At 43.9% G+C, this 24,843-nt stretch overlaps 1 protein-coding gene across 1 annotated transcript; it reads right to left on the reverse strand.

Annotated features, from left to right (window-relative positions):
- Positions 1-251: 251 nt before the first annotated feature.
- On the reverse strand, positions 252-24,720 carry mRpS14 (mitochondrial ribosomal protein S14). Its single transcript, XM_075690048.1, has 3 exons — positions 24,585-24,720; positions 24,116-24,277; positions 252-697 (listed from the first exon to the last, which is right to left on the reverse strand). The coding sequence occupies exons 1-3, from the start codon at positions 24,645-24,647 to the stop codon at positions 515-517; spliced, it is 408 nt and encodes a 135-aa protein (XP_075546163.1). The 5' UTR covers positions 24,648-24,720; the 3' UTR covers positions 252-514.
- Between the last annotated feature and the right edge of the window lie 123 nt (positions 24,721-24,843).

Here is a 24,843-nt window from a genome sequence, read left to right on the forward strand (position 1 = left end):
GTTTTCGCAAGGTTTGATACACAGTGCGAAAGCATAACGTATATTTAATTACTACAATATCCACAGCTGTCGGTATCAGTTCCGATTGCCGAGGACATGGAGGCCAGTGTGACGTCCCGTTCCGGTGGTGCTCCGAAGTACTTGGAGATTGAGTCACGTGACTACCACAATTCGCGTCATGGAAATGCCCTCCACGCTTTCCGTTCGGTGATCTACACGCATTACGGTCACCAAGAAAACAAAGAAGGTAATACTCGTGGAACCCTAAACTTTATTCTTGGCACGTTCACACGACACAGACTTCTCCGCACACCCTTTTTTTAGGCAGCACGGTGCGTGATACGTACGTGCACGAAGAAGGCACTACTTGCGGGCAGTCCGCGGTGCCAGGACTACACAAGGGGCGTAAAACGGCCACATATGCTCGCCTTATAGCAACCGCACATTCTGTACAACGCGTGCGTCAACTAAGTAACAGTCTCAACAAGGTCCGGTCTGCAGCGTGTCGTCCCTGCTACCACATGGCCCTCTGCACCCCGGACAGGTAGTTGTAGTCGGCCAGGTGCCGGAACATCATGCGCGACACCCGCCAGGGCCGCACGAAGCCCCTCGCCCGAGACGTGATGACGCAGCGACCATGGAAGCGCGTGTAGCAGCTGTTCAACGGCAGGGCTGCGATCTCCTTGTCAGCAATTTCCTGCAAAATTGAAGAAAGAGGAAGAAAGGATTATGCAGATCCTACGCACTGTGGGGAATCGACGCATGCGAAGCTATCTGTTCTGTTTGCGTTCATTAACGATACTGCCGGCGACGTTGACGGCAGACGACGGTTCGTGGTGCGATGTTAAATGCTACCTTGCGTGCACCACTTGTGTTTGTCCACGTATAGTGCGCAGAACAGTCAGCGAGACGTGTTTTCTCGAGGCGTTGCTGTAGCGCCATTGTACGTATAGGCTGCGAGAACGTTAGCACTGTCATTCCCTCGCACGGCGCATCGCATCGTGGTCTGAAGTGTTGATATGCCGGACGGCCGCTTGCTTTTTGTCATTTTCACGCTGCGGTGCTTTAATGCGGCAAAATGTTGCCACGTCTATAGTAGTTGCGCTTTTTGTTGTTGTTGAAGAGACCCCCAACGAATTAGTTTTTACGTATAAAGATGCACGGGAATGAGTATGTGCAAGTATATTTATAAGCGCATACGCATGTAGCACTGCCAAGAACGAACAGTCCGTCCCAGGTTATAACGTCGTCGTCCTCTTTGTCTGCCACCAAAATAATGGTTAGAATCGTCAGCTAAAACTGCTAAAAGTTTAGAGCAGTGCTTGCAACTCAGCTGCAGGTAAACTTCGTTGGGGCTCTGTCGGGGGATGATTTCTTAGAGGTAACAATGGAAGAGCTTCGGCACGTTGTTCCAACTGCTCCCTGGAACAGCTCCGGGTCCAGATGGCATTACATCAGGCATGTTAAAATAGTGTTTGTCCTCTCCACGCAAGACCTCTCCAATATACTTAATTACTCCCTGATGAACCTACGAGTAGCTCCAGACTGGAAACTCGCCAAAATAATCCCCCCGCTTAAAAAGCAAGGAGCAGGAATGAATATAGATAATATAAGGCCAATCGCACTAACTTCGAATGTTACAAAATTAATAAAAAGGGTATGGCACATTCGTATCATGAAATTTCTAAATGACAACCCATTATAAAGCCATGTCAGATTGGATTGAGACCTGGATGTTCGACAGTTTGCGCACATGTCGATTTAGAGGGTCGCATTAAGCTTGCTCGACCCTTGATCTAGCTAAAGCATGCGACAGCGTAGAGCATATGTCATACTACTTAACTTTTTAAATAGCATGAGTTTTCCTTGGTATATCATAAATTGGATATATGAATTTTTAAATAGGAAATTTTATTGTTCTCAACGTGGCTCGTCGACGCAAAATTATAATCAATCAAGAAGAGTTCTCCAGGGACCTGTTCTTTCTCCTATTTTGTTTAACTCTCAATTCCATAGTGCGATACCGTACAAGCATATGTCTATGAAGACGACATAGAATTCGTTGCGTCTGCAAGTGATATTGACTCATTACAAAGAACACTGCAGTCATACTTAGGAACGCTTGAAGCTTGGTTTGCAGATATTCGAATGTCGCTTAATGTCAACAAAAGTTTCTTGATTGTGTCTCCACTGAATGTACCGGTTAATATCTCTCTCCAATCCCGTCAGGAAATAATTCCGCAATATGACTTTGTCAAATAATAGGTGTAATATACAACGCAAAACTGAGCTGGCGAAATAACATTGATCTTGTTAAATTTAGCGCAGCAGGCGCTGTTGGCATGATAAGCATACTTGGCTGACATCGCGATGGGCTACGCAGGGATACTCTAATATTGATTTATCGCCTGTACGTTCGACCGATAATGGAATTTGGGTGCGTGCTGTTCTCTGGTGGGCCAGCATACAAAATTAACCCCTTGGTTTTTCTAGAGCTAGAGGCTCTCCGGAATTGTCTTGGCTTACCGAAATTTGTAGCTAACGATGTTTTATATCAAGAAGCACGAGTGCCTACTCTTCCTTGGTGATTCCGCATTCTAACAGTAAAGACGTATTTAAACATTTATGAATCTTCTTTGAGACGATCACAATTTGTATTTATTAGTGAAATGAGGGCATTTTTCGATGAGCATTGGCCCCGCTTACATAGACTTCAGGCTTCGTTTGTACAAGATAAAGTAAATACACTAAACGTTAATGTACACGAGATCATTTGTCCAGACAAGCCCTTGCCTAATATAAAAATTGAATTTTATGATAGATTTATATAGTATGCCAACCTCCTGCCCACCACATACTTAAATGGCATGTTACAAGATCATTTAACGCAATTGGGAATAGATCATGTGATCGCGACTGATGCGTCAATGAGTGAGGCGAAAGCGGGTGCAGGTATTTTCTCTGAGTTCCTATCCTGGTCATGGACATTACGCCTTCCGGAATTCACGCTTATATTTCTGGCTGAACTATCAGCCGTTACATTAGCTCTTCGAAAACTTCCTCCAAATTATTCAACAGCGGTTACAGTGACTGATTCACTGTCAGTACGCACATCACTCACTTCAGCTTCAGACACCCCCTACTGTAGCCAATACATTTAAATCGTTAATCCCCTCAAACTTAAGCCTGGTGCGGTTGGTACGGGTTCCAGGCAATCGTGGTATATTCTTAAATGAAATGGCAGACACACTTCCGCGCATATCTCTTGGTGGACCAGCTATGTCCGTTATGGCTACTTCGGCTTACGTCACCGCGGCTAGGTTTAGAAAATTTTCTTTTTTCCAAGATTCTACAAAACTGAAAATACAAACGTCAGAACTTAATCATTTGTTCTTTTCGTGGGACAATAAATGGTATCCCACACGTAAATTATAAACCTCCATAAGCGAATTACTATGCCGCATCCTACCACTAAATTTTTACCTACACGTCTGGTCTGGCACTTTGTGTCCTACCTGCCAGGAACTCGAAAACAGTGAGCACTTTCTACTAGCATGCCGTCAATTTAGAAATCAAAGGAAGGCACTAGAATTTTCATTCCGAAAATACGGGGGATTTCTTTGCCTACTCAAAAAATTGGCAGCGGCTTAGCTCGGCTATGCCAGGATATACGTAGCGAAAGCTAAGGTATAGCATGGCTAGCCTTGGTTAATCTTGATTGCAAGTCCAGATTAGTCTGGTTGTCTAGCTATGTCGCGGCGTTTAGCCAATCGTTCGGCTCGCTGTTCGGCTCTTTCCTGGGCGATTCGTTTCCTCTTCATCTCGTTTCGATGTCGATTCCAGGCCTCCTCCTGCTTATCAGAGTTGTCGCCGTCCATACTACCGCTTCAACTGTGGTCGCGGCGCACGCGAGCTCTCCTTTTCAATATTCTGACATGTTATCAGGCATGCGACGCAGCTGGCGAAGCGAGCGGAGGCGAACGCAACGACGAGGAACGCGGTGTGACGCCATGTGCCTCCTCGCAGCACGGTCCCGGCGAAATCGCAATTTCGCGGCCAGTAAAGCTTCCGCTTTAATAACATCTCCTTCGGGGCTTCTTCATTGGGCTTTGGCCACAGGAACATCTGCGTGGCCATTTGCGACTGTCTCTGTGACACAAGAACGCTACCGTATTAATTCTCGTAATTACTAATTGGACGGATCATTAAATCGCTGATTGTGTGTTAGAAGTTATTCTAATACCACCCAAAAAAGAAACATAAAATTTGCTGTTCATATACAAATACAAACATTCTCATTTTTTGTATCTGCCACGTAAATCTATTAGTTAACATGAACGTTATACTTCACCCTGATTTACTTTTCCGTTCAGCTTTTTCTCTGTCACCTTCCGTTTAACCTATAACCGTCGGCTTCTTGGTCAATTCCCCGTAGCGGGTAAGCGACATAAGTGAGGAGCAAGCAAGCAAGCAAGCTCATCCTGTCAGCGTTCCCATACTGCCCCTCGGCGCTCGTACCACTGCTCGTCGCCTTCTTCTACAGCTGGCTCCGATGCCGCTCACCATGCCAGCGTGGCCATACTGCGCCTCCCTCTGCGAAGGCACTGGCGGCACTGGCCCACTGCCAGTCGGTGCGGCGATTTCGGTCTCTAATTCTTTGCCTCAATATATCGCGAAGTGAGAACACCCATATCGGGATGCGCTCAAATTTCGCATTAGGGAGCATCGTAATCGTCGGCCATTTTTTATTTCGTATGTTTTGTCTGTTTCCCGATTTTGACAAAGTGTAAAGTGCCATTAGGAAAGATGGAAAGGCTCCTCTAGGTGGCGTTGCTTTGCCGCGCGCTCAAATGAAGCTGTGCAGGGTGATATGGGCTGGACTAGTTTTGAAGTGAGGGAGGCTAGCAGTAATATTGATTATGAAGAACGACAGAAGAATATGGAACAAAGTAAATGGGCTGAGAGAATGTTGAGGTATCTGTACAGGAAAAACATTGAATCACAGTGAAGAAAAAGAACTAGGAAACCTACGAGCAAGTATATGGCCTGTATGGTGGGCAACACAGCAACAAAGAACGTCAAGCGGAAATTCAGAAAGGCTGAAATAATCTCATGGGTAGCGGCAATGGAAAAGAAACCTGCCATGAGTAACTACTTAAGAGGAAAAAACGAAATCAGGAAAGAAACAATTTATGATAGCTCAAAGGGAAGCTCATTACTTTTTGAAGCGAGATCGAGATGCCTTAGAACACGCACCTGTAAAGCGAGACATAAAAAGGAAGAAGCAGCATTTGCTTGCTGCGGTAAAGCTAGGAGCATATGTTTTATTAGAATGTAAAGACGCCTACCCAGCGGTCGATTTAGGCACCACTGGCTTCCTTGAAGCCCTAGGTTTCAGCGAGAGCAGTGGAAATGTAAACGTGTTCGCAATAGGGATTAGTAAGAGGCGATTGGAGGACTGGTGGAAGAAAAGTAAGGAAACGACAAAAAACGGAGACGTACAAAAGCACAGTTCGCATTGGGGGTTCAGAAAATTTTGTTGTGGTAGTTCAGTGTTTCTTTTTTTATATTTTAACCTGGGTAGGACATTAGGTAGTGTAATAGTAAGAGCTTGGTAGCGCGACCCACCGCCCCGTTCCAAAGGGGACGCTGGTAACATCCATCCATCCTCAGCGCGCTCCTCCGAACTTTCCTAGGCGTGCGATTCTATTCTCCACCTCCAGCCTGCAGCATGCATTCCTCCTCCGGCGCTCGTTTCCCTCATGGCGACATACATAATCACGCCGATTTCACAGACGGGGCGGCGAATGTACGCTTCCGCGTATAAAAAGAAAAAAAAAAAAGAGGGGGCATGCAGCCAGCCAATGCAGGCTTTAGATTGGTTTCCGTTAGCGGGTGGGAGGCGTCGCTGGGCCGCAGATTTGGACACCACCTATCATAATAGAAATAATTCAGGAGCATCAGCTTGATAAACAAAATACACTCTTAACAGCGAGAGTCGCACTTGTCCGTTTCCCACCAATGCGGGCGCCTATCATGGTTTCCAGCATGTTTCCTGGGCACGACTACATTCTCAATGTAAATCGAAAAATTCTGACAGAAATATTCCGCGTTCTAACAAAAATATTCCGCGGCGCTTTCCGCGTTACCACTACATGATTGAACAATCAGACCGGCAAGCCTTCCGTTACACCAATAAAATGGCTACTATTAAAATTGGTCAGTCCCTGAAACGGTTTGGACAAATTTCGTAGAAGCGTAGGGTTCAGCTACAGTAAAGCATTAGCGTCACAATTTAAGTGAAGCGTCTTACATTAAGAGAGCTACGAACGATTACAAATTACTCTTCCCTAGGCATGTTCTTTCTCCCTAACTCGTTCGCCGAGTGGTCGGGACTAAACTCCGCCTTAAAAAACGAAAAGCTTTATACAATATTTACAGATAGTGGATGATAGCGTACAGGTAGCAGGAGCGCATCAGACCGGCGGGGCGGCTGCAAGTGACTCTCTCTGCCCTCACAAGGGACCGATTCTCCCTTAAACCCCTTCGGCGACCCCTCGTTTGGGAGACCTGTAGTCAGTAGGAAGGGTGATGACCTCGCGCGCGTCGAATTCCTGATTCGTCGCGGTGATGGCTGGGCATTCCTTCAATTCGCCCCCCGTGTCGAATTCTTGATTCGTCGCGGAGAAGTGGGAGCTCTCGGCACCTCGTGGTAGCCACGTGGTCGCCAAGTGGAGCTCGTACTATGGCACAACAACACTGACCTCGCAGCTCGCGTCAACACGGAGCACGTTGTAAGACAAGCAGACGACAGTTATCGTGTGCCGGAAGTGCTTGAGGATAAATTGTCATAGTACGTTCTCCTTCTGTCACTTTTTTTTTATAGAAACACGGTACCCGACATTTCAACTATTACGGACAACATTCGTTCACTGTAATGTTGGAAAACTGATCGATGATGCTACCTGGATAGCCAATCGTATAGCTCGCCCAACTGATGCCACCTGCGCCAACTACATAGATTGTAACGGGGCGGCTGAAAACTCAGCGGAGCGTCCCCGCCGTGATCGGTAGCGATGAACATTTTTAAGGGAACAGGGCAGGCAAAGTTTCCGAAAAAAATCGATTTTTTGTTTTTGTGTATATTAAAATCTCTATTCTTTCCTTAACATGGTCCAGTGTTTCATTTGCGCGCGCACGAAATATTTATCTCAAAATCAACACTTTCCGAAACCTAGTCAGCATCCAGCCCGCCCCCTTTGACACATGCTCGGGACCTGTGCCCCTACTAAACTGAAAGAAAAAATTTTTTTTGCCACCTATTTTTTGTCACGTTTAGCGGAATGGCTGTCACTCATCTGGCAACAGTTAAAACCTAGCCAGCATATTTCACTTAGCCAAACGAATCCTGAGACGTAGCTGGATTACTCGCAACGCGCGGCGTTTTGCTCGTGCTTCGGCGTGTTTTCGCGGACAATCGAGTTTGTTTATACTTTGGTGCTGGTTATTTAGCGGTAATGCAATGACGAAGCCAAAGAAGTGCTTTAAAAAACGTCTCTTTCACGGAAACCGGCATAAGTCGATCTCCAATGACGCCAATTCTCCGCAACACAATCCAGGAGTGGGCGCCGCGGCCACCACGTGCGCGTCTGCATCGAAGCTTTCGCGCTCGGCGAAACGCTTAAAGCGGAACGCCGGTGTTTCAGCAGCTCTCAAAGCATGACCTTCTCTAGAAATATCTCCACGGAAAAAACTCAGAACGCGAATGAGGCGTTCAACAACGTTGTATGGGAGCGCGCTCCAAAGAATGTCTTTCTTGGCCTCAAGACGCTGAAAATAGCGACAATGGATGCTGTGCTAACTTTTAATTACCGCAGCATTGCTCGAGCCGACATTTTGAGGTCATTCGGAGTTTCTCCAGGACGGTTCACAGTCCAGTGGTTGCGCGAAGCTGACCGGCGGCGACTCTACTTTGCAGAGAGGGCTACACGACTGGTCACTAAGGAGGCCCGGAAAACAAGGCAGCTAGCACAGAAAAGAAGTGTTGACGATGGAGGGGACTACCAGGCTGGTGGCTATTGAAAATATGCGCCAGAATTTGTTTCTATAGCCCTATATTACAATAAAGCTCTTTCTTCCACTTCAAAGCCAATTATCTCAAAACACCAAATTTTGCTGCATTTGACCCTTTTTTTCAGAAACTACAAGCGCTAGGGAGATAATATTTTCCACATATTGAGCAAACAATACAGACAGTCTACTGAACCAGGATTATAAATATTCTTGTAGGGGATTTTTGTTTACAGGCTATTTACTGCAGATTTTGGCTCTAAAATTTGGTGGGTCCAGTAAAAGAAAATAAAATAAAAAACTAATCTTTTAAAAATAATTATCCTGGTTCAGTAACACTAGCTAATATTGCTAATTACAATGTCACCAAGGTTATTGTTCTAACTCCAGCAGATCATGAGAAAAAGGGTCACGAACATAGCCTAAAATGCATGGCAAGAATAGGGCCTACCCTGTCCCCTTAAAACCTTGTAATAAATTACACGCTTTACGCGGAGCGCTTAAGTGTGTCAATTAATTACCAGAAGGACCTATCCCAGCACCTCAGTGCGCATGTCCAAAATCGTTTCAGGGTCCCTTGAACTCCGCGCGATTACGTGTCGAGAATGTGGTTGAACACAAAATAACTGCGGTAAATGCCGGAAATTTGTTTAGGACGTAGCGCTGCGAACAAACCATTCTGATAAACGAGAAAGGGCTATGAAGTTACAACTTCCATATGCCGTTTAGCAGAGAACGTAGCGCGTAGCAACTGCTTGCAGTAATTTGCTCAACGAGTAGGAATCACCCATGGCTCTTCATACTCGGCGTCTCTAATACTGTTACGTTCTTGCAGGCTAGCCAAAGGAATTACAGTACTTTTATATCGTCAACACAGCCAGTGGGGCTAGTCGGCAGAGCAGTGCGGGAGTGTAAACCCGCGTAACAGACGTGGACGAAAGAAAGGGCGACACACATATATGAGCTAGCATGTTTACGCGCTCGCAATACTTGTCTTTGGTATACGTCACCCGACAGCGCACCACGAATCCTATCCGTCGGATCACATTTACAAAGACACGTAGAACAGGCACCTCCCGACCCGTGTCAGCGGTAGCAATAACTTTGGTGCGGCACGGAGGCACGAGAAAGTAAGGGACGCGTTGGAAAACGCAGCGAAGGGTATACAAGAAATGTACAGACAGAAAAGCTCACTGTTTATACCGGCACCCTTCAGCGCAAGTACGCGTTGTTATTACGCTGAGCTGCACTCATCGCACGTGCGGTTGCTAGTGCCGCTCGTACCGAACTCCCGCTCTTTGTATCTTTATCGCGTTTTGTATTTTTTCCCTATACGTATCGCCAGGTGGGCAAAGTGTCAGCGGCCGTCCATTTCTCTCAAGAAGCCGAGTAAGTGAGTGAGGTTAGCCTTTCAGAGATGATATACGAGTTTTACTGGCAAAGGGGCCCATTGTATGGCAAAACAGCGTCAAGACGTACAAAAGTTGAACTGCGCCTGAATACAGGATATCCGCGTAAAATGCGCGCGTAACCGCATATGGGTACACGTTGCACATGCGTGGTCGAGACATTGACAATTACAACGAACAGCCAATAGGAAAAATCAAAATTGCCAACTGTTCTGGACGACGACGTCGTGTTCAGAGTTCCGCGCCATATCAAAGGGGGCGAAAAGTTAACACAAAACCAATAATTGCTCCCTACGGCGAGTTCGAACGTGAGCGGTCTAAAAATACCAAGTAGTACTAATGTTGAATAGTCGGCCTCGTCGAACATGATTATAGAGATGAGACAGGTGCACGGAAGTCCTTCTCCAGTGACGGCAGCACAGCAGCGTTGGAAGGCCATGACACAGTGAGACGCTTAGTTCAGCCACGACGCGGTAGAAAATATTCTGCGTTGCATGGGCGTTTCGAAGGAAATTTGCCTTCGTGTATGAGGATGCTGCTGTCGAGACGGCGCTAACGTAAACTTGTGTCGCCGTGCACTGGCAGCTGTAGAAAACACCCGCTCAGGGAGGGTTGCCTGCGTGCTGTCCGCTCCTCTGGAACGCACGGCAGTTCTTCCTCAACGGCGACAGCGTTCATCCGCATAAACGATGGCGAATTAGCATTTTCCTTAAAAAAAAACTCCGCCAAGTGTTACAGTAAACGACATAGACTCCAAAATTTGATCTTTAAGCGAAATTTGAACAGGAGCAATGCAACGCAGTAAGAGCAAACATTTCGCCCCCCCCCCCCCCCCAAGATTTTAAGCGAAACACGTACGTTCTCGTATATTTGTGATCCCCAAACCAAAACAATGGCATGTTGTACTACCTGCAGTATATACGAGACCGCAGTAGAAAATTTCGACCCGCCCTGATGCTCTGGTGTAAATGAGGTGATGTGCAATGAGGAACAAATGGGTCACCTAACCATAACAGCTCATCTTGGGAAGAGAGCAGAGAGAGGGAAAATGTGCCTCTATTTAAATATGGAGATTTGGCACGATGACCGTTTCCTTGGACCTAGCATTTCAAGGCAGAGCGGATGGGAAGGCATTCGCATGTCTGCACGGATGCGTACAGTCGAGCGCTCCTCTACAACAAAGTGACCTGTATAATGAAGGGAAAATTCTGCCCCTGTTGTGAGCTGGGCTGTGCGCGACCTTTACAACGAAGTGACCTGTACAACGAATTATTCTGGAGCCGACAAGCTCTTCGTTATAAAGGCGTTCGACTGTAACAGCTTATACTCGGGTGGATCGGTCAAAAGAAGACACACGAAAGAACTAAATCCTGTCCATTCTTTTTTAAAACCCGCGCCTTCCTTTTTTGTTGCCTCACGCTGTCCAAGTAGTACTGCCTTTTCAGAAATCGGGACGACAGCGCTAATTTAACGGTAGCTTATCATTCAAGCAGCTGCGCAACGTGGGGCACAAACGCCACACCGTGCAATACTTCGAGCAGCACAGCGGCCGCTACGAACGCTGCTTCTACGCGGTATTTGAGCGTGCCGGCTTTCCAATCCATTCCTGACCTTCCACAAACACGCACAGCAAGAGAAAAAAGTCGCCGGCGGACGCGGCACTGACACGCCCTACTTCGGACGGCGGCGAACTTGAACCTGTTTCGCCGGACTTAAAGAAAAGAAAGAAAAAAGATGGCGCATAAAAAAAAATAAAGGAAACGCCGGCGACGCACTCTGCGGCCTATAATGCACCGCGCGTTGGCCCAGTCTCGATCAAGCGCGTCATTTACCGCATACCAAGCGGCGCATCGAAAGAATGAGTGATGCGAATGCAACCTTCCGCCGTCTGGGCTCCGACAACAGTGCGCGCAGCTCAAGGGCGAAATTGCTGCGTTCGTCGGGAACAGATTTAGTAAGGCCTGTGGAAGCGTCTGCCTGTGTCCGTTCTCTATAGCCTGCGTCTAGTTAGCCATCAATGTTCACGCGATACAAAAAAAGGGAAAAGGACTGGAGAAAAATTATTCGTGGTACCCGTGGGATTCGAACCCACATAATTTAGACGCCAGCACGTTTATTCCACAACGCATCTCCGTACGCGATATGTTCATAGTTAGTAGCTATACCTCTCGCATCTTAACGAACGCGGGCTAGAGAAATTGCTTTTTTGGTTAGAAAAAAATATTTTCTGAGGTGCGGCAACCCATTGCGTTCTCAAGAGAAAGCTTGAAGGCATCACACTGCAATGACAATAAAGAGGCAGCGAGTGGTAAAGTTAGTATACAGAAACAAGGTCAGGCGGTTAGATGGGCAACCATAGCCCCCGTTTCATGCATCTGCTGTATGAAAGCATGTGCTGCACTCATAGTATAGGAAGACCTATAATTATATTCAACACTTCGTGTTAAAATGTGCATGATAGAGAATACTTTGAATGCATGTAGGGAGTAAACTCTTTCCTTACCATGGGAAAACTGGCCACTTTGTGAAGGTTTTAGTAATGACATTTTTATCAATATTATCACGGTTACAATGTTGTGCTATATATCAATCGAAACCCAAATAATTGTACTTTCTAAAGATTTTAATTTTAGAAACATATGCTAGGGTGAATATGCAAATTATTTGTAAGAAAAAAGAAACTTACTGAGAAATGGATAAAACATCTGCATCAGAGCATTCATAACATAAAAAAAGTAATAAAGGGAAAAAAGAACACAAATATAAAAAATGTTTTTCATACCAACTGCCTATATTAACGCGTGAAAGTTTCCACGTTCTAGGTCATAAGGAACATGAGATACCAAAAATAAAGCTGTTTTTTACTCAGTGGAAACTGCCTATAGTGGTTCTGAGGGTCTCCACCGTTGCCCGTACAAAAATTTGGAGCCGTCGATTCATCCTTGGAGTCCCTGACGTTAGATGCATCCAAACAGTCACCTGAGGACGCAACAGGCTGCACAGAATGAACTGTATGAGTGTGCGTCCTGCAAGGACAAAATTGTGGTCTGCCAATACATCATAAATAAAATAAAATAATAATAAAGAAAGAATCGCGAGAACGACGTCCTTTGCGCAGAGGTCCGGCGACTGAGAGGACTGCCATCTTCGCAATTAGATGAGAACCATGCTCTTTGTACCGCTATTTGAAAAAAAAAAAAAAAAAAAAAAAACTGAATAAGAAGAAAAAAAACTAATTAGGAAACAACTTTAATTCTTATAGAATAAACCATAGATGGCGCAGCATGTTTTCAGCAGCATCAGTAGTTTTAAATTTTTGCACGACATGTATGGCACATATATGAGTCCTGCTGTATGGGCGTGGTAAGGAAATAGTTGAGCCATTATTACTGTGTAACGTGCTGTGTTCACTGTGCTCAAACCTGAGTGATTTCTTGCCGTGCAACTTGAAAGGGCGCTGCAAACTTTTTTCAAGATGGCAAAAAGAACCTACTTAGTTGCTTAGATAATGCATTCATTAAAAAAATATGCCCAAATTCTTGTAAATGCACTTCAGAGCCCACAATATTGCTCTAAGGACTGCCTCCTTCAACCTTTTAAAACCCAGGCCATCTTTCCGTACTGCTGAGCAGAAGTAAACAGAATGGGCCATTGACTGCCCTTGGCAGGATAAGGAAGTGGCTATGAAAAGAAGAAAGCTGCCGTAATCAACTGTCTCAGATGCAGATAGACACTTTAGCCGCGGTTCTGGCGGAAGGAAATGGGAAAAGAAGAGAAGGAGTGGACGTCATCAACCTTTTCACCCGCGTCCACATGGCCCGTAGTATACATTAGTATATATACTGTGGTGAGGAAAGCATATGTCGCCTTGAAGAAGACAAGTCCACTTGTCAAAACGTTGGCTCCTGCTTTCACCTAGTTCTCGGTTTGCTTATCGTCTTGAATTTCCATCTCCCGCCTTCCCCATGTTTTCCCTTTTCCTATACAGAGTGATGAAAAGTAGTGGAAAAACTGTATTGAGAAAGCACAGGAAAGACGTATTATTTTAACACTTAACTTCCAGAAGTGGCTTATAAAGACATCTTGAATATACAAATGATAAGCTGGAATATGTAGACTCGGCTGCCATGTTCATAACTTGGTTACTGCAGCCCATCTTAAGAGTTCCAGCAGTAGCGGAATGAATATGTACAGGAAGTAAAAAAACCATCACAATTGTACAGCCATGTAATCAACATGGACACAAAGAAATTAAAAATAACAACGAAGGAAATTAAACGTGGCTAAGTGTGTCTAAAAGACAGTCCAGTGGTAAGGAATTTGCATCAGCTGATCATGAATTCCAGCGATCAATGGTTCCCCGAAAGAAACTGCTTGAAGATATTAGTATGCACAAAGAAAGGCATGAAATTAAGCTCACGGAAACTCCTTGTCCCAGAGGGCCTGGCAGGTGTTAAGTATTTCATGTTAGGCAGACAATAAGAATCGATACTAACACAATGCAGTAATTTTAATGACTAAACAGTGCGGCATGAGGAGAGGGATGAGAGGTTTAGCTAGGACAATGCTCTCTCTCTTTCCCACCTGTTATGACTGACATGAATGCAGCAATGGTGCTAGCAAGTAGTGTTAATTTTGTGAAATAAGTACATTTACTGTGCAGTGTTGTGTTGCTGCTTACCAGCCCATGTGATCAAGCAATATGTTAGAGGTATCGCATATGAACAGTGCATACACTACCAAAACAAGCTTCGCTATGTCTTCTTTGGTGCACTGTTGCACCAACCTTGTGCTCTTCAATCTAAGCAAAATATACTGGATTTCTAAAATGATCCCCCTGCGAACCTTTTTCTATTTCACGTACAGCTCAAACACGGTATTGAGTTATGTAAGAGGTGCAAAAAAAGAAATTTCCACCTAATCAATACACCAACTGACTGCATCCATCAAGTGCTCCACTGTTTTAAAACTAACAGCATAAGTAATATTTCTCTACAGCAATGCCTCGTATGCTGTGCAACTTGGCATCTGACAGGCAATACTTCTACACATAAAGGAAATACAATTATTAATGACTATTAACTTATTATTAGAATAAATATATCCAGGAATTAATTACACCAAAAATGACCCAAGAATATATTTCAGTGGTTCATCCAAGTACCTGGCCATCAAGACTGAACATTAAACACTTGCTTTATAGATTTCTCATGAGAGGCTAACTGCACAGGTAAGTGACAATGTACCATAACAGACTGCAAGGAACATTGTTCACATTTATTCATTCGTTATAAGCCCCCACACGGTCTACAAATCATTACAGCACGTTTTGTGAACATTGTTCCTGCAAGGAAGTTTAGCACTGCAATGTAGGACTAGGTCGACAAAGGCCATGGTGAATCAGTCCACAGTGCGAAAGCAAACCTAATGGTGTCTCCTGCCTGTATCTATTGCAGTATATAGGGCATTCGTTTTTTACCTGCACCAAATTTTAAGAAAATTGCTTGTGTTAGATACAGGCACGTACCAAGGATTTTTTTTCGGGGGGGGCCCAACCCAGGGTAACTTTTCTGTGCAAATGAGGGGGGGGGGGATACCTTTACTAGTACAAATATGAATAGCGCCCATCATTCGCCATAATACGCATAAACCCAAAAAAGAGAAATGAAATAAGGTGTATTTTACAGTACGCCTGTGCGATGCGCCTCTCCCTTACTTGGCAAACAAAGAACCACGTCAAATGGACTCGCGCAGGAAAGTACAAGTACAGAAGCGAACTTGTAACATAAATATTGCTTTAGTAGAACAGAACTTTAAGAAACAGCAGTTGACAACAAAGGCACACGGACTGCGTGGAGTTGTGTTACTCCGCCAGCCAATCACAGAAGCAAACAATATCGTCGTCATGTGGCCTTTTCAATATGGCGTCGTACTTGATACCTCTGGAGCGTCTGCTATTCTTCAAGAGTCTTTTCATCGGTGGAAGCAATGAAGTGTGCAACAGACATGGACAAAATGTATGGAATCTGAGCATTTCACTCTTCAAAATCTGCTGTGCAGTTCATTTCACGGCTGAACCCGTTTTACTCATGAAACTTCACGGCCAACTGAAGTGATACTTCACAACGAATAGTTGTAGCGAAGCGAGCATGTTATTGCAGTTCAATAATTAATTAAGCATTCGCCATTCCACTATAGTAGGCGAGGGGAAAGGTATGAAATTACGCGCTAATAATTTTATTTTTGTAGTTACCGCCTTATTTGGGTAACTGAAAAAGTTTGAAGTACGAACGATTTGCAGCCTGTCTCGCGGAGGAGCAGTGGCTGGCAGTTATGAGGGCGTGGGCGGGGCTTCAGTGCAGACTTAAGTGGAAGCTTTAGCTCGGGTGCTCCTATCTAAATACATGTAATGTAAAAGGAGAATTCGTTTTTCTCAGCAACCACTGCACCAAATTTGACAAGCTTTGTTGCATTTAAAAGAAGAACTTAAACTTCAGTGACCGTTGGCTGCGAATTTTTCCTTTAGATTGTCAATGTTTTATTAAAAATTGGCAAAAATTGAAAATTGTCAGAAAACGAGACTATCAAGTTTGCAACTCTGTCTTTTGGCAACGAGAAATGATATCACAGTTCTGTAAATTGCACCTAATAGTACATCTAAAGCGTACAAAATTGATATGTTACACATGAGTCTAAAAAAATTTAGTAATATGGAAATACAGCTTTTGCAGAACCCTTGTAAATAACGTAACAAATTCACATAAAATATAAAATGACATAAAATTTGTCCACTTTGAATGGTCTAATAGATGCCGTTTACAGAACTGTGACATCTGTTCTTGATGCAGAGCTATGGATTTGTAAACTTCTTGCTTCTATTTTTTTTTTCAAACTGTAGAATATTTGAAAATCTTTTTAACAAAGTTCAGGCCCTAAATCGAAATTCCGCTTCCAACAGCCACTATAGTTTAGCTGTCTCTCTCAAATCCAACAAACTTTATTAAAATCGGTCCAGGGGCTATCTCAGAAAAACGTTTTTGCGTATTACATGTATTTGAATAGGCCGCGTCGGAGTTGGGCCCGAGCTAAAGCTTCCTCTTAAGTTGTATCCGACTATAGTAGCGCTTTTTGAATTAGCTCTGGAAGAAATATACAGAAATATATATTTGCGGAACAATCACAGTTGTTTTGGATCCCTTGTTTACTGCTCTAACAAGTGCCACAACCGACTCGTATTGTTATTTGGGAAGCTACATAACGATGCGTGCCCGCGAGCCGCATACAACCGCGTATGGCGCAGGAAGCTGCGATTCTAGACGTACTGCGCCCACCGCGGAAGGTTAGAAAAACATCTACATAAGCACATCAGAGAAATGGCAACGTTAAGCGGCTCGAATGATAACTGTAGAAGCGTCATTCAAAACACACGGAATTGTCCTCCACTTCCGGCGGCGTTTTCTCTACTTCCTTTTTAAATAAAAAGATGTTGATCCATAAATATTTTCATAGACAAGGGTTACAATTGTTAATTTTCGATTTTCCTTCCTGTTTGGCTGTTGTCTTGGCTCTCTCCCTTAGGAGATCGCTTAATTTCTCAAATCCTTGCGACTATTGTTTCCAGTTGGCAATTTTGCACGAAAAGAGCTGTAGAGTTAGGGAAAAACCAGACGAATTAACGGGTGACTGTCATATTGCCTATGAGTTTGAGGGTTATTGCAGGGATTGATGATGGATGCTGTCTCGCATCATTTTATTTTCCACCTTATCTAACCCATATCACGGGTATAATGTTCCGAGGGTCTGTCAGCATCGCGGCGAGCTGTCACTCGAGGAAATAATGAAACAAAAAGTAAAGTTAAAGGCAATTGGTATTTTCTCTGGCCGCAACTCGCTCTCGCTCCATGTACACACAGACCAGCTGACCACGAACTGAATCCCTTTCCTGGCCTCTGGATCAGTCTAAACGTCGAAGGTTGAATATACGAAGCAACAACGATGGGCGTGACCTTTGAATAGACAGTGACAACTAAATACATCTCGAGTTAATCGCGCGGGCACCGAATTGATGAGGAAACTGGCCATCATATCCCATGAGACGCCGATAACTGCCGCCATCCAAAAGGAGTGAAAAAGGCAGCACAATGTTGACCGCCGAATAGCTGTCAAGCCTGTCAGGGGGGGGGGGGGTATGCGCCTTAATTTGGGGGGGGGGTCCCCCCGGACCCCCCCTTGGGTATGTGCCTGGTTAGATAGCACAATTCTAAACGCTGATAAAAAAATACTCAATGAGGTGGCCATTACTTCTATGAGAAATAAATATACTTACCTGAATAAATAACATAATTACAGTAATTATCCTTTTAATTAATTACATCTATGGCACATATCTCAAACTACTAATTATAGCTAGTGAGTATGCAAGACATATAGACAGAACAAATTCTGAGGATTGCACCAGTTTTGAGATATGGGCCGTGAAACTTGCAGTAAAAATGTGTTGTTGTTCCACCTACTTTTAAAGAAGACACTGTTTTTATACACTGAAGCACAAAAGCAAATGGCATTTCATCGGACATTTTGAAAATGAATATCTCGAAACTGGTGTAGTCCCAAGAATTCATGCCGAATTGATATGCCTTGCATACTCACTAGCTCAAATTTGTAGATTGACATATGTGCTGAAATGTAACTAATTCAGTTAATTAGCATAACTAGCGAAATTATTCAATTAGGTATTTTGATTTCTAGTAGAAGTAATGGCCACCTCATCGAATAATTTAGATCAATGGTTACAACTGTGCTTTCTGCCGCAGGCAATTATTAAAATTTGGAGCAGCTAAATAAAGACACCGTGTAGCTTAGGTATCTCAAACTTAAGGTAGGTACCGACAACAAAGAAAGACATGGCTTCCAGTAAGCAGCATTTAAGGGGCCCTGAAACATTTTTTTAATTATGTCACCTCACGAATCTCCTGCCTCAAAATTTTTTCAAAATATTCAAGCACAAGCGAAGTTAGACATAGTTGTCGCACTGATCAAAGGCTTTCTCTCTTCTTTCATTTTCACTATCGCTGGAAGCTACACAGAGGAGACGGCGAGGGTGCACAAGGGAGCCATGCCCCATTGGCAACATATCCAAAGGTTGAATGGCTGGGCGAGACAGCTCGTGGTGGCTCCAGTATCCATGCAACGCTTTTCATGTCGGGGGGGGGGGGTCGTAAAGCAGACGCAGCAATGCACAACTGTCGTGTGTAGACCGGCAGTGCAAAGATGAAATGGTATTTGTCTTTTTGAGATTGTAGACACAATTCTTTCACTTATCTAACTCAAGCAACCTATACTTGTATTACTGATAATGTTCTGACGATTGCAAAATCAGCCAGCAGCAGTTGCGAGTCCACCTGCTTGCAATAATGCTGCACGACGACATTGCAGAAGCGAGAGCAAGCGATTTTTCTCTGCTTTTGAGATGAGATTGTGAATTCCCTGCTGCATACAATGCAATATTTGGCTCCCATGTCCAAGGGAGGATTGTTAACACATCAGGAACATTCTCTTATCATGTTCAAAAAATGCTTCAGTGCACCTTTATGCCATTTTGTAAGAGAAGGCAAGCTGATATAGGGCTTTGAGAACTTGTAAAAGGAGGGAGAGGCTGAAACTTCAGCTGGGCCATGTGGGCTTCACACAAGGGCTCTGTCGCCTGCATGTTTGACAACCCAGTGCAGGCTTAGCTTATATTGTAGCACACTTCAATGAAGCACACTAAACACACTGGTTTATTGTGGGCGAACTTGTGCCCGGAAACTCAATATTAAGCATTCACACACTTTTTAAAAAGAGAAGTTAACAGCAGCCTGTTCCACAGTCAACCGCGTCTCTCCGCCGAACGCACTTCTCACGCGCCCCGAAGGCCAAGAGCCACGCCGTGGCTTCTCATTGGACGGCAGACTCGGGCGCTGCCGTGAGCGCGTGCACGGGAGACACGCGCTGTATCGCCACGCGCGAGGCGTTGCTGGCGCTCTTCTAATGGCGATGCGACGAGTAATGGGCTTTAGCGATGAGACGCTTGCAAAGGTGCCTCACGAGAGTGCTCGTACCTGGCATGTGGAGAGCTCTCTGCGGCAATATAGCTCTGGCAGAAAGGAAAAAAAGGGGTTTGCTAAACGGGTCACTGCTGCACACTAAGCTGGAAAATCCTGTCATTCACAAATGTGTGAATCTGAATAATAAACAGTGCCCTAATTGTTGTTCCAGGTGGAATCAGCATTAGAATCTTTGAGGTTGTATGCGTGTATAGTATGCGTTACTGTTAAAAAGAAAACCATGTTAGTATTTCGGCTGTGATCACAGCTAAGCTTTCTGTTAAATACTTTGGTTTATCTAACATGCCACATCAAGCATTTTACGAGTTTCCTTTAAGAATCGGTCGTATTCTACATATGCCAGCTGGAGTGAAAGTTTTTAACATCAATGATGTAAAAAAAAAATTCTTTAATAAATTATGTTGTGATTTTGCAGTTAAAGCCTCAAGCTCGTGAACACGGTAAAGTTAGGCGTGCACTCCTTGACAAACCATTTTCTGAATTTGCAAGTGCACTTGCTCACACTGTACATGTGACCATCAGCTGGTGGCTTAGGTGACCAGTCAAATCAAGATGAAGTGTGAAATGTGCACGCTAGTGCTTCACTGTTACATTATTCCTACCTACCATTCCTATTCCTAATCTACCAGCCAGATTTCATTGATTTTTTTTTTGCACTGAAAAATTTTTTGCCACTGTTAAAACATTCTGAAAGTTTTAATCATTCTGCTTTATTTGTTAAATGCTACAACGGTGTACTTTATCAAGTATGCTGGGGCTTTATGGGAGCAAAACCTGATACAGCTCCTAGGAGATTTGTTATATTTTGAAACTTCATATAACAGAAATGCACAGAATGAAGGGTCAAGCCAAACTCCATACAGGCCCGGTTAGTCTGCTGATGGCACAATTAGCATTTTAGTGGCAATTATTCACTGTTATGAAGTTTTACTATTTAAGTGTACATGACGTGCAACTACAGCAGGTAACACAAGGAACGGCTTTGATGTTGCTTTTCCAGACTGACACAGTTGGATTCTATTTGGGCAAATGAGGACATTAAAGTTCATGATGGATGCAGGCATACAAGACTGAAGCATTCAGCATTACGTTCAATGGTGTTTGAAATATACAACTTAACTGATGGTCTCCTTTGTGATGACATTCGATTTCTTGCATCAGAAACCTATTGCATGCTTTGCTTGGTAATATGTCCATTAGTATATTCTGGCTTATGAGGTGGGGCCTGCATCTATGTCCAAATTAAGGGTTACGTTACTCTCAGTGCATAGCTCATCTTGCTTGGCAGAGGAATATGCCTTGTTTCCGTCATTTTCTCTTTCATTCCACTTATTTTCCAATTTTTAATAAAGTGATGCATAAATTCTCTCTATTTGTAGAAAATATTCATATCTGTATTTTTTTATTTATCTAAATTTACTGCAACAATGTTTACCATTTTATTCACTGTGAAGACAAGAGCATTGACATCTTTGTAGGCAGCAAATAAAGGGACTCATAGGAATAATAACAAAGCTGAGGAGATCCTTGTTCTCTCATTGTACTTGTACCATCTCGAAGTTTCAGTAGCCAGCAAAAAATACTTGGTCAAAATATACATAGAAAAATGTCATATGTGCTTGAAAACAAGCAAGCTGTTCTAGCATACACCTGAGGCCAGCATACTCTATAAAGTATGCGTGCATTCATTTTCTTGGAATGCTAGAAAGATGCCTAGCATATGCAACCATACATTCATCCTCTATGGCATTCTTTTCTAAAACTTTCACACGAAAATTAGGTTCCTGAAGCTAACACTAAGCTTCATGAAAAATGAAAAAGCTACATGTACAGCAGTAGTTGCAATGTTCAGCACTTCTCTAAATTTGGTGATGAACAGATCAAAGACATCAAAGAGCTGACAAAAAAACTACAATGTGGTAGCCTTGGCAAGGCTTTCCTTAGCAAAATGGTACCAAGGAAAAACAATACATTGTGTTGATTTACTTTAAAAATTGCACTGGGTGCTAACACTGGCAAATCCAGAAGGACAGCGGGCTGGGTCACCCCTAAGAATGCTGGCACTTTAACACTAACAGTAAGCATGCAGCGATCCCCCTTGCCCCTCTTTTTCTGTGTATTTTGATCCCCCACCCCATGGAGGCTGCTCTGGATCCGTCCCTGTGCAGTAATAGGTTAAAAGCAACTGCGTTTGTGTTTACACATAAATGTGCCCCGTTTATTGGTTAGCTCTTGGATGCAAATACCCAAATCTGATTCAGCAATTAAAATGATCCAATTAATTGGCCTAAAGTTTTTCATTGATGCACAGTTCTAGAGCCAACAGAATTCAGACCCAATGCAGAATAATATCATGCTGCTGGCTGGAACTGTGAAGCATACATCATACATTGGTAGTTTGGTACAGTTGGCAAAGAAAGAAATGCAGTTATACGTGGTCCTGACAGACATCAAGTGCTTCAGAAGATATTCGTAAACATACGGGCTCTCAAGAACATTCCATTTCATTAACCTAGCCATGAGTAACCTTACACTAGTAACTAAAACTTATTTGGACAGAATGTCACATCGACACAGCTGGTGCCGGTAAATGTGTTGTGGATGTAATAGTTTGTGCAAAAGTTTATTAGCAGCTAAATTCAGACCAATCTGGCCTGCATTCCTCACTGCGCCTTTTATTAATACCTGTTCTGTAGTAGTACAGCAGGAAAAAAAAACGAAATAGGATTGAGCAAGTGCAAATGCTTGAGGACATTCTTTGTTGAATGAAGATGTCCTGAATAATCTTTTCGCTCATGGCCTGCTTCAGGAAAATTTTTTGAGTGTCCGTATGCTACTTTCATGGTTGTGACCATGCCATGAAGTGTGGGACGAGGGTCAGGAGCTTGCATAACTGAATTTCATTCATTACCAACTGTATCAGTGTAGCCTTGCATCCCTTTTCAAAAGCAAACAATTCCTTTGCCCTTTGGAACTCTATTTCAAAACTACTGCTTGTATGTGCAGGACACTATATTCGGTAAGGTTTGGCTGAAAAATAAACATGTTCGCGAGAGTGTCAGTTGAGCAAGTTGGTACAGATAGACATAACAAAAGATTCAGTGGTAAATGCGAGAGAAATGTGTTAGGCAGTATTGAGTCGCACCTCTCTGAAGTCCCGAATACATTATTTAAACCGAGTTCACCACATAGCAAAGTGTTGTTCAGGAGCTCACTGGACACTTGCGTCATTGAGGAGCAAAGTGCAACTTTCGGTGTTCCGAAGCAGACCACCATCAGTTGCACTACATATATATAGTGCAACTGACACACACATGCTCTTCCAAGCTCTCCCATCCCCTCTCTACCTCTACCATATGACCGGTTTCCTATGCTTCACACACATACACTTCTTTTCGCTTTGACACTCTTTGCTGATGCATTAAAAAAAAAAAAAAGGAACAGCGCACTTTTACATTTACAGAGTCAGCACTGCTGTTTGGTCACTCTGTCTCCACCCATTTAAGAAGTCATTTTCTTATTTTTTCCCCCAAGAAATAAATATGCTAGCTTGTGCTTCCTTCATTTCTGAGAACGACGTGCTGCGTTATGCTGTCTCAGTTGTCGGATGAACTTATGGCTGCCATAGCTCGTTTGCCTCTTTAATCAACGAATTGGCAATGTTCACACACGACCACAACATGGTTCTGTAAATGTGTTCATGTGGCTATTTCATTCAGATAAAATGAGAAGCTAGCAAACGGCCGTTGACACCTTTCCGCACCTGTCACTAGGGCGGTCCGAGAAATGAACACGGCACGACGATGAGAACGCACATCCGTTTTCTTCAAGGGACGCATTTTGGGCCGATAACTTTCGGCGATATTTTCCCTTTCTCCTGATGTAGTGCTCAGCCAGCCAATCAGCGCGCATTGAAAGTGACCGTCCGGGAATACGTCCCTAGGTTCACACGTGGCCACCCACAGCGATACGCAATGAATGGAGAGTTTGATGTATGTCACTGTTCTTTTCTGCCAGCACGATAGCTTCAAAATACGTTAGTTGTGCGGCGCCTCACAGCGGTTGAACAACGTCGCGGTGACACCGGTGCCGCTTGATTTTTCAAAACGAATAAAATTCTCGCGGAACGACGGCGCACGCTTGCACATCCGCGTCTCACGTGGCGGGCCGCGTCAGCCGACAGTCCGCCACGAGAGAAGCGTCTGCCGCGGACACAAAAAAGAAAGCGAGGGGGGCGGCGGCCTTCCCGAAAGTCAATAATACCGTCTGCTCCACTTTACTGCACGCCAAACTTCGTTACTCGCACGGGAATAAGGCCTAAAGACGGCAATATTATTGAGAAAGTACGGCTTTCAGAAGAGCCTTACCTGAACAAACGCCGAGACGACACTAGAGAAATAAAATACAGCGCTGCTAGCGACAAGTATGGGCTACTTCTATATTTTTTGTTTCCACGAACGCGACGCTTAGAACACAATGCGGGCGTGACCAACATGTATATCAATAAGTTTAATCGAAGTGCCACAGTACCTGCAAACTTTTCGGCAGGATGTCATTCTTTCTCATGGAGTTGATATTTAACCTCAGACGCGCGTATTCTTTGACCGTTCTTCTCCTCTTGGCGTCTCGAGCCATTCGCCAGTCGGTGTACATGTTCCGAGAGGGCATTAAGGTCCCCAGCGGCGTGGCATTCTGCAAAGCGTAGCAAGGGTATCATTAACTTCACGTGCGTGGCTGCAAGAAAAAGCGTACAAGTGCGTTGCACGCAGTTTAAACGAGAATAAGAGCTGTTAGATCGTGCATGTCCCATGACGGGAGCGCAATAAAACACTTGCGACAGATTTTGAAAGAAAATTTAATCGTGAGAAGCAAGTCGAACTCTCAAGACGCATCTTCCGACGCGCTCATAAGCGGCGATAGGGCTGAGCCACATGGCGTACGACTCGGGAGAGGTGTCAAGCAAAGAGTGAACGTCAAACTGAACAAATATGGAACTTGCCTGGCTTGGAAACTTTGCGCCTAACATATATTTAACGGTATTGACGACTTTATTCATTGCCATATTGAGAAGAAACTGGGCGCCGGATCAATAAATGAACGACATGTACGCCGCCATCACATGTGCAAAACCTAAGTCCGCAGACAAATAATACAAACTAAACACAAACGTAATTTTTATTAAATACATAATAAAATGTCTTATAATTTTTTTATTATAAAAATATAAAGGTTATAACGAAACAAAAAGTTTTAAGATG

This window comes from Dermacentor variabilis, chromosome 4, assembly GCF_050947875.1.
Source record: "Dermacentor variabilis isolate Ectoservices chromosome 4, ASM5094787v1, whole genome shotgun sequence".
NCBI classification, from domain to species: domain Eukaryota; kingdom Metazoa; phylum Arthropoda; class Arachnida; order Ixodida; family Ixodidae; genus Dermacentor; species Dermacentor variabilis.

Excerpts from the sequence above, each read along its gene's own strand:
- mRpS14 (XM_075690048.1), bottom strand. The coding sequence starts at position 24,647 with ATGGCAATGAATAAAGTCGTCAATACCGTTAAATATATGTTAGGCGCA. Across the intron at positions 24,278-24,584 it reads GCGCAAAGTTTCCAAGCCAG|AATGCCACGCCGCTGGGGAC; the intron begins GCAAGTTCCATA and ends TACGCTTTGCAG. Across the intron at positions 698-24,115 it reads TCCTGCCGAAAAGTTTGCAG|GAAATTGCTGACAAGGAGAT; the intron begins GTACTGTGGCAC and ends TCAATTTTGCAG.